The sequence below is a fragment of the Sciurus vulgaris genome (genome assembly GCF_902686455.1).
Source record: "Sciurus vulgaris genome assembly, chromosome: 5".
In the NCBI taxonomy this organism is placed as follows: domain Eukaryota; kingdom Metazoa; phylum Chordata; class Mammalia; order Rodentia; family Sciuridae; genus Sciurus; species Sciurus vulgaris.
Window position 1 is genome coordinate 119,073,827 of NC_136465.1, and position 15,785 is coordinate 119,089,611.

General features: G+C 43.0%; 1 protein-coding gene across 1 annotated transcript; it reads right to left on the minus strand.

Moving 5' to 3' along the window:
• Window positions 1-646: 646 nt before the first annotated feature.
• On the minus strand, window positions 647-4,270 carry MIP (major intrinsic protein of lens fiber; the record flags this gene model as incomplete). Its single annotated transcript, XM_079141530.1, has 4 exons — window positions 647-832; window positions 2,634-2,714; window positions 3,157-3,321; window positions 3,911-4,270. 4 exons carry the CDS (start codon window positions 4,268-4,270, stop codon window positions 647-649), a joined length of 792 nt encoding a protein of 263 aa, XP_078997656.1.
• Between the last annotated feature and the right edge of the window lie 11,515 nt (window positions 4,271-15,785).

Genomic DNA, 15,785 nt, shown 5'->3' on the forward strand with positions numbered 1-15,785 from the left:
CCCTGAGATAAGTAGGCTACATTCTCCCGTTATCTTCATCAAAACTTTTAGGTACACTTGCATAATGATCTGGGGCCAATATCTCCATTTCCTCTCCCACCCACCTCCCTTGAGTCCTTTCTCCCAACTTTTGGAATACCTTGTCTCCTTTACTTCTCTCCATCTATCTCCTGGGAGGAGTAACCTCTCTGCCCACCTGCTCCCTCAGAAAGCTCCCTCAAACAAGCTTGACTGCATGCAAGCAGGATAAAGGCCAGAATTTAAGGTTGGTTCCCTGTGCTCATCACACCAGGCTAGGGGGAAGGACATATACATTGACACCTCTTTTCCCTTCCCTAGTTCTCATGCCCCCAAACTCAGACACAGCCACACTCACCTACATTCATACACACAATCATGCACACACGGAGAAGGGAGGTGGGATGGGGAGGAAGGGAAGTTTGCACCAACCAGCTCATGAATGCAACTTGAAAGATTTCACACAGCAAAAGGAAACACACACACACACACACACACACACACACATATGTTAAAAAATAAAGAAGTACATGCCCCTCCCCACAGTTTTTTTTCTTCATCTAGGAGCTGGCTTAGCCCCTCCACAGAAACCCAGAAGCTTTCTACTCCCTCTCTCCATCTGGAGCTTTTACAGAGCCTGGGTCTTCAGTTCAACAGGTTCCCCTGTGCCCTCTGGTTGTCCATTGGAGTCACTGGGTCTGACACCCTTGAGGATAGACAGTCTCTCAGAAACACTCTTGAGCCGGGGGAAGAGAAGAAAGTCGTAGAGGAGGCTGCCCAGACCCCCTCCAATGATCGGGCCCACCCAGTACACCTGTAGGGAGAGAAAAGGAAACTTAGGTTTGGGGAGGGGACTGAGCAGCAAGGATGCTCTTTTTCTAACCCTCTTAGTGAAACAGAAGATATCTTGCACTTGTCACAGGCAATTGGGCAGGCATTGTTTAAATAAAAATCAGTGGGTTTTTTTTTGTTGTTGTTGTTGTTGTTTGGATATTCTTGCAGTGTTGGGGATTGAACTCATGACCTCCTCTTTTTGTGATAGGCTCACTTTACACTTTACCACTGAGCTCACCCCCTGCCCTGTTTTTTAAACTGTAGACTCTACTCCCCACTGTCTGTACTTTAAGGTGTATCATTCCTTTTCTTTCCTGATCATTACTTTTTGTGTTTATGTGGTACTGAGGATTGAACCCAGGGGTGATCTACCATTGAGTTACATCTCCAGATCTTCTTTTAAATTTTATTTTATTTTGAGACAGGGTCTTGCTAAATTGCCCAGACTGACCTTCAACTTGTAATCCTCCTGCCTCCAAGTTGTGGGATTACCCCCATGAGCCTCTGTGCCCTGCTATTCTATACCTTTTTAGTACATGTATATTTTATTTGTTGTTATCAATTTTCACTGGTTTATACATTTCTTTCAAGAAAGTTTTGTAGATTGTAGAATACACTTCATAACATAAATTTACCTTTATTACCAACTTTTAAGCATGCAGTTCAGTAGTACTAAGTGTATTGATTCCCATAGTTGTTAAATTCATTTCCAGAATGTTTCATTTTATAAAACTAAAACTTGATAGCCATTAAACAACAACTGCCTGTTCCCCCACCCTGAACCCTGGCAAACAACTACCCTTCTACTTTCTGGTTCTAAAAATTTGAGTTTCTATCTCATGTAAGTGGAATTATTTAGGATTAGTCTTTGTGACAGGCTGACTTCACTTATAGCATAATGTCCTCAAGCTTCATCCATGAGGTAGCATGTGTCAAAATTTCTTTTCTTTTTAAGGCTGAATAATGTTCCATGTATTTAAGGCCATATTTTGTTTATACATCCATTAATGGACTCAAGGGTTGCTTCTTGGCTATTGTGAATAATGTTGCCATGAAAATGAAAGCACAACTTTGAAGTTTTAAAAGATTATTTTCATATATTTGCCTTGCATATGGCCAAAACAGCATGAACAACCAATATTTATTAGAGACTTACTCCACACCAGATTCTGTGCTAAATGTTTTATGCATATAGCTTTCACATGTATTACTCATAACATTCCATTTTATAGTTAGAGAAACTGAGGCACAGATGATTATTTGCCCAGAGTCACACACAAAGCTAGCAAAGTGCTAGAACTGGGAAGTAGGCCCAGGCCATTTATGCTCACACGCATACTGATCTCTGAGAGCAGAAGTTTTTGTCTTCATATTTAGTTGTCTAGCCCATATTCTCTACTTTTGGCATCTGGTGGATACTAAGTAAAAATCCATGTCTAAATCCATGTCTAATCCAGAGGAAGAACAATGAGCAAGAGTTCTTAAGACAGGATCTCACTATATTGCCCAGGCTGACCTCAAACTCCTGGGCTCAGGATCTTCCTGTCTCAGTCTTCTGAGTGCTGGGACTGTAAGTGTATGCCACCATGTCCATTAGCCTCTCTTTTTAGAAAAATAGTGCAACCTGCTCACATGTGCATGCCATGCTCTCAGGTAGCCCCCTAACTGAGTGTTGGTAGAGAAGCCAACACAAACAGATAGAAAACAGAAACCAAATCTGGAACCTGCAATCCATCCCCATTCAGGAGGGCTCTAGATCCTGTCCCTCTCCCCTCACTCACCCAGTGGTTGGTGAAGTTCCGGGTGAGAATGGCAGGAGCAAAGGAGCGGGCAGGATTCATGCCTGCACCAGTATAATATATCTGCAAAAGACACAGTTATAACTGAGACACACCCACTTCCACCCAGCTTCTCTCCTCATAGCCCATATTGCTCCTGAGAGCTGGTATCTTGTGTCCAGCCAGCAGCAAATGGGGAAGGACAAAGTATATATCTCTTCAGGGGTTTCCACAGTGGGTGAAGGCACTGATGCCCCATATGGGGACATACTATAGACTACAGGCAAAGCCTAAGTTGAATTATGATGCATACATGCATTTCTTACCAAGGGTCAAGAAGGACTAGATATAGCAGTCACAAGCGAGGCACAGGGCAGGGTTAATTCCTGTGTGCCAAATGATACAGAGTGAGATGAATGATGTTCCTATTTGACAATGGAGTGGGCAGGAAGAACACCTAAAAGTTGGGAAAGGTTTGGGAGCCCTGGCATACTTGAATGAGGAATTGTTCCCCTTTCCTGCTTACCCCAAAGAGGTGCCCCAGAGTGAGGGAAAAACCAACGGCTAGGGCCACAGAGCCCAGGCGGCCATTCCGCCTCTCGTCGTACGTGGCAAAGATGCAGAGCACGAACTGAAGCGTCAGGAAGATCTCCACTGTGGTGGCCTGGCCCACGCTCACCCCAGGGTGCAACTGGGCAAAGGAAGAAGAAAGGAGGCAGCTCATTAGGGCTGCCACAGCATTACCTCCTCAAGGCTTCCACAAAGGGATCCCCTTATGGCATCAATTTCCTGGAGAGGAAGGATATACAACCACCTTCATAGCAATTGTATCTGTAAATTCACCTAACAATACACCTTAAAGGTAGAAATGATTGCACCCACTTACATGGATGAGGAAACTGAGGCCCCACAAGGTAAAATAAGTTTCCTTAAGACCCTGAAAGGAGTTGGAAGGAAAGCTGGAATTTGAACTCAGCTTGTTCTCTTTCTTGTTCTTTTTTCTTTTGTGTGATGCTAGGGATCAAATCCAGAGCCTCACACCTCACACATGCTAGGTAAGCGTTCTACCACTAAATTATATCCCCAGCCCTCACGTTTCTCAGTCTAAGGCTCTATGCCTTCCTTACCCCTCCAAGCTACCTGTTGATCCTCTCCACCCTGAAACACACACACACATATACACACATGTACATATGTGCACACACCCACACATTACACTATGCAGGGAGTCAGGGGAACAGGACACGAGATGCCCCAAGCCCTTCTCAGTCAACCATTACCGTGTTGAGTGCTAGGTTTCCTCGGACGGCAGGCGGGGTAACACTATACAGCACAGCAGCCCCAGCCACAGCTCCCAGGAGTTGGGCTGCCATATAGCAGAAGGCACGGAGCAGGGACATCTGGGAGCCCACAAGGAAGGCAAAAGTGACTGCAGGATTGACATGGGCTCCACTGATGTGGCCTACTGCTTGCACCAGTGTAGCCAAGGCTAGACCAAAGGCCAGAGCCACCTGCAGGACATGCAGGGGTCCAGGGGCCCAACGTAGTGAGGCCCCCAGCCCAAAGAAGACATAGAAGAGGGTAGCAAAGAACTCCGCGAATATGGCCCTCCAGAAGGAGGCAGACCGCAGTTCCCACATGGCAGGGGGGATGGGCAAAGTGCCTGGGTCCCTGATACCCCCCTGACCTTCTCTGGGTGGACAGTCCCCTTTATAGAGGACTTTTAATCCCTGGGAGGGGCAGACTGAGGTAGCTGGCCCTGCCTCTTAACCCCTTCACAGCTGTAGAGGGTTGAATCCATTCCCATACATTTGATACAGCTGCTGGATTTTTCCTTCCCTTCTCAACTGGGAGATGAGCCAAAAGAGCCACAGGGATGAGGCTCATGGATGGGGGACTAGATGAGTCTGTCCTTCTATCTGGGTCAAAGTTGGGGTTCATAGTCATGATTAACATCTGTATTAGATTATTCCTCAAATCCCCTTGGAAGGTCTCTCAAACTGAGTTCACTTTGTGTGGGTTATGGGGCCGTGCTCCTGGGGACCTCGGACTCCTCTTAGACTACTGGGGGTAAGGGTGGGGGTGGGGTAAGGAGCAGGGTTCAGTAGGGAAGTTGGATAACTGAAGAGAATTCTTTAGTTCCCTGGGATTAGAGGGCCTTCTCCCATTGGCTGGTTTGGGCTGGAATCTGTGGACCCTGCAGCTCTGGGACAGAATAGTTCTGCTGTGTCTGGCTTTCTCCAAGCCCAGGTTCCCTACCCCCAACCGATGCCAGCACCTTCTTTTCCAAACCCTCAGCCTGGTCTTTTAAACCACAGAGACAGATGAGGGAAGAAGTTATCCTCCATGCATAGGCTGGGAGTGGGGATGGAGGCCTAGCACGAGGAAAGGGGTCAGTAGCTAAACCTCAGAATCAGCTTTTACAAGGCAGAGTAGGAAGTGGTGAAAGGAAGGAACCCAAGTCATGGTTATGACGTGAGGGTCTAATGTTCTCTAATACAGCCACCATCAGGACACTGGGGTTCTAAGCCTTGGTCCCCTGGGAAAGGTTTAGGGATAAGGAGGGTGGATCAGGGGAAGCAGGCTGGTCAAGGAGAGAGAAAAGAACAATATGAAGAAGGAAACCTTGAGGAAACAGGTTAAAATGTGCTCAGATTTGATGAGGGATTTTGTACATAGGGGAAGAGCCATGTGGGTGGAGAAGGTGAAATAGAATACCCCAATAGGCTCATCACCTCTACTTAGTAGTGAGTCATGCAAGTCACAAGCTTTTCCTGTGAAGTACTAGAGAACAGAAATTTGAAGGTGAGGCCTGCAAGGATGACACCTAGCACGAGTCCCGTGCAGTATACCTGTGGGCAGAGAAGAGGAACACGTATCAGGGCCTGTGCCTCTTTCCTCCAATATTTAGCCTGGGTGCGGATAAGATAGTTACAGTAAAGTTGAAAGACTCCTTTAACCATTCACTGGAAGAAAGAGATCAGAGGGCACCCAAAGAGATTGGCCCTCCTGATTTCATGAAAGAAAAGGAATCTATCAGCAGTCCTTGGAGTTTGTTGTATTTTAGAAGCCCCACCAGTCTTCTAACTTCAAGCCCCACAGCCTCTGCTGCACCTCACCCAGTTTTCCAGTCACCACTGCTGTCTGCAGGGAGTGCACAGGGTTTGGGCTGCCTCTAGAAACGGTCCCAGACAGAAAAGTGTTAAGTGTAGAGACTTTAGTTGGGTGAAGTGGCAGCAAGCCTGTAATCCCAACGACTCAAGAGGCTGAGGTAGGAGGATTTCCACTTCAAAGCCAGTCTCAGCAACTTAGCAAGGTCCTAAGCAATTTAGGGAGACCCTGTCTCTAAATAAAATATAAAAAGGGCTGGGGATGTTGCTCAGTGGTTAAGCACTTCTGGGGACAATCCCTGCTACCAAAAAAAAAAGAGTAGTGACTTTGGCAACAGCTATTTTGGTGCAGATGTAGGTGAGAATCCAAAATGATAAAAACATTTATGACTAATAGTGGAAGTGTAAATTCGGGTAATCACTTTGGATAGATAGCACCACTGAATAAATTCAAGCACAAATATTTTCTGACCCAGTTTCTCTTATATACCCAGGAAAAGATTTTTTATAAATACTCCAAAAGACACATACAGAAATGTTTACAAAATGGCAAATAGTTAAAAGCAACCCAAATCAATGGAGAATGAAGAGATAAACAGTGGTATAGTCATACAAAGGGATATTACTCATCAACAGAAACACTTAATAATAGGGATGAATCTTATCAATAAAATAAATTTTATTTATTTTATTGCAGGTGCACACCTGTAATCCCAGTAGCTCAGGAGGCTGAGGCAGGAGGATCATGAGTTCAAAGCCAGCCTCAGTAACTTAGCAAGGCCCTAAACAACTCATTGAGACCCTGTCTATAAATAAAATACAAAATAGGGCTGGGAATGTGGTTCAATGGTTGAATACCCCTGAGTTCAATCTCTGGTACCCCCCATAAAAAATAAATACATTTAAAATTTTCCAGAAAAGCATACTTGCCATGATAACCTCCTCCTCCTCCTCCTCCTCCTCCTCTTCCTCCTCCTCCTCCTCCTCCTTCTTCTTTTTGATTGTGGATGGACACAATATCTTTATTTGGTGCTGAGGATCTAACTCAGTGCCTCTCACATACTAGGCAAGTATTCTACCACTAAGCTACAAACCCAGACCCATGATAACCTTTTTATAGAGTAAAACAACTAAAATACAAATATACTCCTCAGGATACATACGGATGAGGTAAAACTAAACAAAAATGACATAAGGGCTGGGGACATAGCTCAGTTGGTAGAGTGCTTGCCTTGCAAGCACAAGGCCCTGGGTTCAATCCCCAGCACTGAAAAAAGAAAATGATATAAGTATGAACACAAGATTCAGGATGATGTTTACCTTGATTTAGAGGAAGGATAGGGGGATGGGAAATACACACACACACAGCACAAGTGGTTTTATGTGATTGTCAAAGTTCTAGTTTTTCTACTGGGTAGATCATGATGTTTAAACATTATTATATATACATATGTATGTATATGTATATATATGTATATGTATACATATATACATGTATGTATATGTGTGTGTGTGTGTGTATATATATATATATATATATATATATATATATATATATATATGTGTGTACTGGGGATTGAATCCAGGGACACTTAGCCACTGAGCCACATCTCCAGCCCTTTTTATAAAATATTTATTTAGACACAGGGTCTTTGTTGAGTTGCTGAACTTGAACTCATGATCCTCCTGCCTCAGTCTCTTAGAGAGACCTGTCTCAAAATAAAAAGGGCTAGGGATGTAGCGCAGAGATAAAGTACTGCTGAGTTCAATTTCCAGTACCACAAAAACAAAACAAACAAAACAAAATGGGACTTGGGGTGTAGCTCAGTGGTTGTGTGCTTAGCTGGCATTCACAGGTTCAATCAATCCTGGGTACTGCAAAAATAACTACTGCTGAAAAAAAATAGAAAACTGGGGCCACATATGGGCTAATGAGGAGAGGATATTATAAACAAAGAAATATTCTGTTACCCAAAATTTATAAAGAAAACAATCTTTGCTTTACCACTTTCTAGTTGGAGAAGTTACCCCTACGAAATATAAGCTCTAGAACAGCTGGGAACATACCTGATCTCTTTACCACACTACAAACCTGGGCTTAGCATACAAGAAAGCAGAAAATAAAAATTTGCTGAATTAAGCCAGGGGACTCAGCACCTGGTGAAACTGAGGCAGGAGGGTCACAAGTTCAAGACCAGCCTCAGCAATTTAGTGAGACCCTGTCTCAAAATAAAAACATAAAAAGGACTGAGGATGTAGCTCAATGGTAAAGTGCTCCTGGGTTCAATCCCAGATCAAGAAAGAAATTTGTTGAATCAATTTAATGTAAACTCTCTGAACCTCAGTTTCCTCTGGATCAAATAAGATAATGTAGGTGAAGAGCATGGTATAGTACCTGGCATAGAGTAAAGTAGTAAGGGAGCCACTGGACAAGGGTTTTATTAGCAGGAAGGGGTTATCTCACCAACCTTATAGCCTCTTTTTTCTCCCCCTTGGTACTGGGAATTGAACCAAGGCATGCTTTTTCACTAAGCTGTATCTCTAATCCTTTTAATTTTTTAAATTTTGAGATAGGGTCTTCCTAAATTGCCAAGGCTAGTCTCAAACTTGGGATCCTAATGCCTCGGCCTGTCAAGTCCCAGCTCCAACAGACTGTCATGAAAAGGAACAGGCTAAAAAAAGAAGAAAAATGAGCAGGTTGAGCACAGAGGGTACACACCGATAATCCCAGTGACTGAGGAGCACCACGATTCCAGGGTGTTGTTAGTGGGAGTACTGAAGAAGTGGTTAAGACCTTGTGTTTATTTAGGTCATTGGGGGAGTGTCCTCAGAGGGAATTATGGGACCCCAGTCTCTTCCACTTCTTTTACTCTACATCTTGGTTTGTGAGGTGAGCAGTTTGCTCTGTCACATGTTTCCGTCATGATTTGCTGCCCTCTCCAGAGTCCCAAAGTAATGGAGTCATTTGATCTTGAACTAGAACCTCTAGAACCATGAGTCAAAATAAAACATTCCTCTTAATAAGTAAATTTCCTCAGGTATTTTGTTATAGTGATGGTTAGCTGACTAATACAATCTACCTATTAAGCTTGGGCAAAGGATTTGTAGTAAGTCATCCAAATCCCTGAGTTGCTGAGTCTAACACATTAGCTTATTTGCTTCATAAAGATTGTGGCTTAGGAAGAGGATGTGCAAAGTAGGTACTTGTTTTGCTCATTCCTAAAAGTCCTATCAGTCAATTACCCTTATTACCTGCCCAAAGCTGCCCTACTCAGAAAAGGAACTGTTGTTCACCTAGGTGACCAGCTGGGCAGCAGCCACCTAGGGTGGTGTCAGGTAGAAGAGGACCCAGGCCAGGATGGCTCCTAGGCTCCAGGTCAGGAAGTCACCTTGGTGGAGAGTCAAGCTAGTGGACATAGAGCAGTGCTAGAGTCAGAATGGATCTGTCTGTGCCCCCACTGAATTCACTAAACGCCTGTGCCAGGTTCACCACCACCAGACTTTCAGCCAGGGCTGGTGGCATAATGGGACTGTGCCTGGCATGGAGTTCCCTGGGGTATGAGGCCCTAAAGATCACCCTCCCTACAAATATCAGAATAAGAATGGCCCGGTCTTTACCCAGTACCTCTCTTCTGCTTTGCTGGTTAAGTTCTGCAGGTAGGAGATAAAGGAGAGGAGAGAAGGCAAAATCAGGCTATCTGTGCTGCTGGTGGGCAGCATCTGCCCCTCTCTTCTTCTCACTGGTCTCCTGATGCTTTCCTCCTTATCTTATCTCACTCCCTATCCCATTAAATAGCCCAACCAGGAGCCAGTGCAGTGGTGGTGGTGCACACCTGTAATTCCAGTGCCTAGTTTGAGGCCAACCTCAGCAACTTAGTAAGATTTTCAGCAATTTAGCAAGACTCTGTTTCAAAATTTAAAAAATAAGGGCTGTGGGGCTAGAGATGTGGCTCAGAGGTAGAGTAGCATACTTGCCTAACATGCAGGAGGCGCTGGGTTCAATCCCCAGAACAGAAAGAAAAACAAAACAAACAACAAAACAAACACACACACACACACACACAAACAAAACAAAACAAAACAACAACAACAACAACAAAAAAAAAAAACGAAAAGCAAACACAACCAGGACTCAGCCTTTTGATTTTTTTTTTTTTTTCTCCAGAGTCTTAATTATACCATCTATTTACACTCAAGTATCTGATCTGGGAGGAAGGTAGATCTGGAGGAGAAAATAAAGGAGGGGTCAGAGCACAAACTACCACTTGCTTGCCCTGGGATTCTCTACAATGGAGAAGGGGACATGTCTTGACTTTCAATATGAGAAGGATGAAGTTGACAGAGATTTGGCGATTTCTCCTCTCCTCAGGAATCTTACCTCCCAGGTAACCATTTTCCCAACTGCTCCAGAGATCCTGGAGATCCTGGTGGATATCCTGTTTCATTTGGAAACTGCTTTTCTAGGTCTTACATGAGTGAAATTGGGAGGAGAAGAAAAGTGTTTCAGGAGCTTCCCTTGGAGAAAGAGGCAGCAGAGAGAAAGAAGAGCTGTAGTCCTGGGATCAGGGAATACCTGTTGTCTCTTTCCTGCAACCTCTTCCACCACCTCCACTCCAGTCCCCATCAGGGCCCTTCCAGGGAGCCTTAAACACTTGTAATCACCTATCCTCATACCCAGGCATTCCTCTCCAGTCTTGGTCCTTCTCTCTCCTACCAAGCTTTCTCCCTCCTGAGAACTTTTGACTGCAGATTCAACAAGCAAACGTCATTATCTTATGCTCACTTCTGTCAAACAGAGGCACCCAGGGTCAAGGCAGAGATCATCCTTCTACTCATCTCTTCTCATCTTCTAAACATCTCTATGAAGCTGGGTTTCAGTGGAGAGAGAGGGGAGGGGAAAGCTGAAGTGAGAATTTGGAAGGAAGACAGGAAGAATTTCAGGAAAGGCAAGATAAGGATATCTCTATCCCTCACCAGAAACAGAATAAACCGGTGCTGGATTGGTAACTGGGCCATTGGAATCTGCAAAGGGCTGTGTCTTTGAGGAATTCCCAGGGATCCCTGAGATCTAAAATTCTTGAGATTAGCCAGGACACCCGCCAACTCATCTTCATCTTTTTTTTCTGGTTATCTCACTTCCCTTTTTGCTGTCACTCTACTCCATCCTTGTGTTTGGGGATACTTTTTAGGGTGTGCAAACATTTTTTTGGCTGTGGAGTCTTCATTTTCCTCTTCTCTGGACTTAAGTAACTATACAATTATTTTTTAAGTTTGTTTTCCCAGTAGAAACTATGGAAGTAGAGAAAGGATTTATAAAATAACAAATTTGAGTAGTTACAAAGTTATCTTAAGCCTTAATGGCTTGTAGTAGAATCATCCTGGAGTCTCATCTGTTTCTCTAGGTAAGTGAGTTATTTCTGGTGGCTAATGGTCAACCTTTCAAATTACAGATATTCTTTGGCCAATGATCCTAAGTTTATTTCCCTATTCGGTAAAAAAGAAAAGGTCTTATTTATCAATCCAAGAGAGTGTTATAGAAGCATACGCCACAAGAGTAGGGAGAAAGTATGTATGCTTATTCAGATCAGGGAATTTGCAGGCAGAGCTATGTCTTGCTTCATTTCCCATATCGGGTCCCATGAGATAACCATAGCTACCTCTGAGGTGCTGCAGCACTGACTAACCACCTTTCTTCAGCTCCTTAGTCATTATATATATATATATATATATATATATATATATATATATCAGGTTTGAGTTTCATAAAAATATCTATCAAGCTAATCTTGCAGGGTTGTATGAGGATCAAATGAAACAGGTCCAAGCAATCTATACATTATTATCAGCCTTAAACAAAATATAAACGAATTGATTTGTGAATTAATCACGTATAAACATGATTTTTTATTATTATCATGTAGTGAACATTCTCTCTAGTGATTTTAATGTTTGTGAATAACAATATGGTCCTCAGGAACCAGGTGACCATCCATCTCTGCTTCCACCATGTAGAATCTCTATCCCAGCCTCATATTCAGAATGCCAGGTCAGCATGTAACCCAGCTCCATTGTGTGGACAGTTTCAGTAGGACAAAGGCCCCAACATAGCACAAGCCAGCCCAGCAGCCCCTTTGGCTAGCTCCTGAGCCCCCACCCCCTTCTCTCTCTTTCTCTGGTTATGCTTTGCTGACTGCTGACTCCTGGCAAAGTCCAGAACAATCACCAAGCTCTGAGTGCATCATCCCTCTCCCATTTAGTTAAGTGCTCCAATTAGCACTTGGATCAGGTCAGGGTCCCCACATGTTGGAAATGGAGCAATATGGGGAGTAATCAAGGGATTGCCCCACTCTATTCTTGCCCTCCTTCCTTTCCTTTCTAGAGAGTTTGATACAGCCTCAAGCCAGGCAGATCAAAGCTCACTATGGATCAGGTCTTGCCCTAAGTACTTTATATGTTCTATGTCATGTATTGGTATTCCTAGGGTTGCACCTTCAGTTTGTCCCCTACTTACTATAGTTTGTAACCTCCCCTTGGATGACCTCATCTACATCTGCCTTGCTCTTGAAATTTATATCCATATAATTACAGAACATTTTTGCTTAGTTGTCCCTAGACACTTCAAATTCAGCCCATCCAAAGCTTAACTAAATATTTTTCTTCCATTCCAACATGGTTCTCCTGTATTCCTCATTAAGTTGGAAACCTATGAATCAACTTTGACCCTTTCCTTGTCCTCTCACTCTCATCTAATCGTAAAGCTCCACTAATACTTCCTCTAAGGTAACTGAGCCATACATGTCTCATCTGAAAACTCTAGGGGCCTCATACTGTTTGTCTGTTTCTACTCTTATCTACGTCAAAATTCATTCTCCATGTTGTTGCCAGCATTTCCTTTTTTATGAGGACTTGGACTTTTTTTATTTTCTTGTGTTCCCTTCAATAGCACTTAAATGTCTGAAAGTTTAAATTCCTTATTATGCATGCATACATAGACCTTCATAATCCAGACTTAGCTTTTCCAACTGCTCTTCTCATCCCTCCAGTCTGAGACTCTGGCAATATTGTGTTTCTTGTGGTTCCTCTGACACTATTTTGTTCCATAATCTAATGCTGTAGCCTACACTGTTCCTTCTACTTCCAATGTTCTTCCCTTTTGTCTGTCAAGAAAAGTTCTGTAACTTCCTAATTAGAATGAATGGAAAAGGTAAGAATTAATTATTTGGGGCTGGGGGTGTAGCTTAGTGGTAAAGCGTTTGCCTCACATGTGTGAGGCATTGGGTTCAAGCCTCAGCACCACATAAAATTAAATAAAGATATTTTATCCACATACAACTAAAAATATTTTTTAAAAAAGAATTATTTGTTAACAAGACAGGCAACTTATCTGAATGGTGAGACTAAGTTTATTAGATAAATGGTCAGTAAAAATGAAATAATGACAGGTAAAGTTATTTCCTGAGTAGGGAATAAAGTAATACATGCCTTTTTTTCTCTTTTTTGGGGGAGGGGTACTGGATGCTTTACCCCTAAGCTGTATCCCCGGTCCTTTTTAGTTTTTATTTTGAGACAGGGTCTTGCTAAATTGCCTAGAGCTTGTAATCCTCCTGCCTCAGCCTCTGCTGAATTGCTGGGATTACAGACATGAGCCATCTGGAGGTGGGTCTCAAGTGATGATGTCAGGGATGTGTAGCTGTTGCTTCAACGCTCTCACTTCAGGACGAAACAGAAGGAAAAACTAGAAACTACGGAAACAATCCTGGAACCTTTCTCTTGTTAGTACCCAAATGCAAAGAATTGACGAAGCAATTGAAGGAAATTTCTCTTCCCATTGCTTTTCTCCTAGGCCTAAAAGACAACAAACGGAGAGTGGGTGGGGTGGAGGTGGAGGGAGGGGTGAGGAGGAAGGGCAACAAATGAACCTCTTCTCTCATTGAAGTGGCTGAAAATGCTGGGCCAGCCTGTCCCCTGGTGGAGGTAATGTGCCACTGCATCCCTCAGATGACACAAAACCCTCTCTCTTTATACCCAGTAGTCATTAATTCATTCAAATACAATAAGCACATATTCTGTGCCAAGGGGAATGCTGAGACCCTGAGGCTCCAAGAACAAAAGATGTAATTTCTATTCTTAAAAACTCACAGTCTGAAAAATGGTGGAATGAGACAGACATCATTAACCTATGTAAACGTATGATTACACAAATGGTATGAATCTACATTGTGCACAAACATAGAAACGAAATGATGTACCCCATCTGTGTACAATGAATCAAAGTGCAGTTTGTAAAAATAAAAATAATTTTAAAAAACAAATAAATTCAGAGTCTGCCAAGTATGGTCACATACATCTGTAATCCTGGCTAGTTGGGAAGCACAGGCAAGATCTAGGCCAGCCTGGGCAATCTAGCAAAACCCTGCCTTAAAATTAAAAAAAAATTTTTTGAACGGATGGGGATGTAGCTTGGTGGTAAAATGCCCCTGGGATCAATTCTCAGTACTGGGGGGAAACAGGTGACAAAAATAATTCACAACCTAATGGTTGGGATACTAGCTGCCTTTATATGTTCCCTTGCAAACTGATGCAGTAGTCCAGGAAGAAATGATGTGATAGAGACTTAATGACAGTGTGAGATGAGAGAGACAAAGTCAAGGTCTCCCAGGTTTCCAGGCAACTGGTAATTCAGAGTCATGGCATGAAGGAAGTTTGTGTAGGAAGATGAGGTTGGTTTTGGACAAACTGAGGTTGAGGTGACTGAGGGACATCCACATGTCCAATAGGCTACTGAATTACAGATCTGGAAATCATAAAATAAATATAAGGTAGAGATTTTGAGACTCCATCTCCAATAAGTGACAAAAGACTACATAGGTGGTACTCAACAATATGTTTCTTGGAGAGAATATGTTAGCTGAGATTTTGAACAGGTGGAGATTTATTTCATATTTCCGCCTTTCAAGTCATAACTATGACTGGGAAAATCTCTCCTGAACAATGCCCCATATACTCATTCAGAAGCTTCTTTTTTAATTCCTGAGCATCTTATCATTTGAATTATGGCACTTACTGCATCAAATTGCAACAGTCAACATTCTCATCCATTCCCAGTTAGACAGTAGTCCTTTGAAAATAGGAAAGTGTTTTATGAACGAGATCAAACACTAAGTGGTAGAGTGCTTGCCTAGCACATTGAAGACCCTGGGTTCCACCTCCAGAACTGGAGCAAAAAAAAAAAAAAGGGAACAAAGAAAGAAGGTAGGCAGCAAAAGTCAAACCATGTAAAAATGTAATGACCATGCAAGGGAATTTGTTGCAAGCACAAAAAAGGATTTAAGTACAGGAGCTGCAGGGTGGATTTGTGATTTAGAAATAGCACTCTGAATGTAGTGTGGATATTGGACTAACAGACAGAATGAAGCTGGGAGACTAGAAAGTACATTACTTCATTAAAATGAGAACACTTTAAGCCCAGCACGGTGCCACATGTCTGTAATCCCAGCAGCAGGGGAGACTGAGGCAGGAGAATTACAACTTCTAGGCCAGCCTCAGCAACTTAGCCAGATCTTGCCTCTAAATAAAATGTACATCAGTGGAGACGGCTGCGGTGGTGTAGGCCTATAATACCAGTGGCTGGGGAGCTGAGAAAGAAGTAAGTTCAAAGCCAGCCTCGGCAATTTAGCGAGGCCTTAAGTAATTTAGGGAAGCCCTAAGCAATCTAGGAGACTTTGTCTCTAAATAAAATATAAAAATGGGGTGGGGATATGGTTCAGTGGTTAAACACCTCTGAGTTCAATCCCCAGTTCCAAAAAAAAAAAGAGAGAGCGAGAGAGAACCATATCAAGGATAAGTGAACTAGGACCATGTCCACTAGAAAGGTGGTTAGAACTGGGGAGGGGAGGTGTAGTTTGGTTAAATTTTTCAAAGATCCAAAATCATTTTTTTGAGGGGCGGGAGAATGGAGGTGGGATGTTCTATTGGGCTGACCAACAAACAGAACCCTGAGACGTGGAAGTATTGAAATACTATAGAAAGCGTGAACACAGAACTT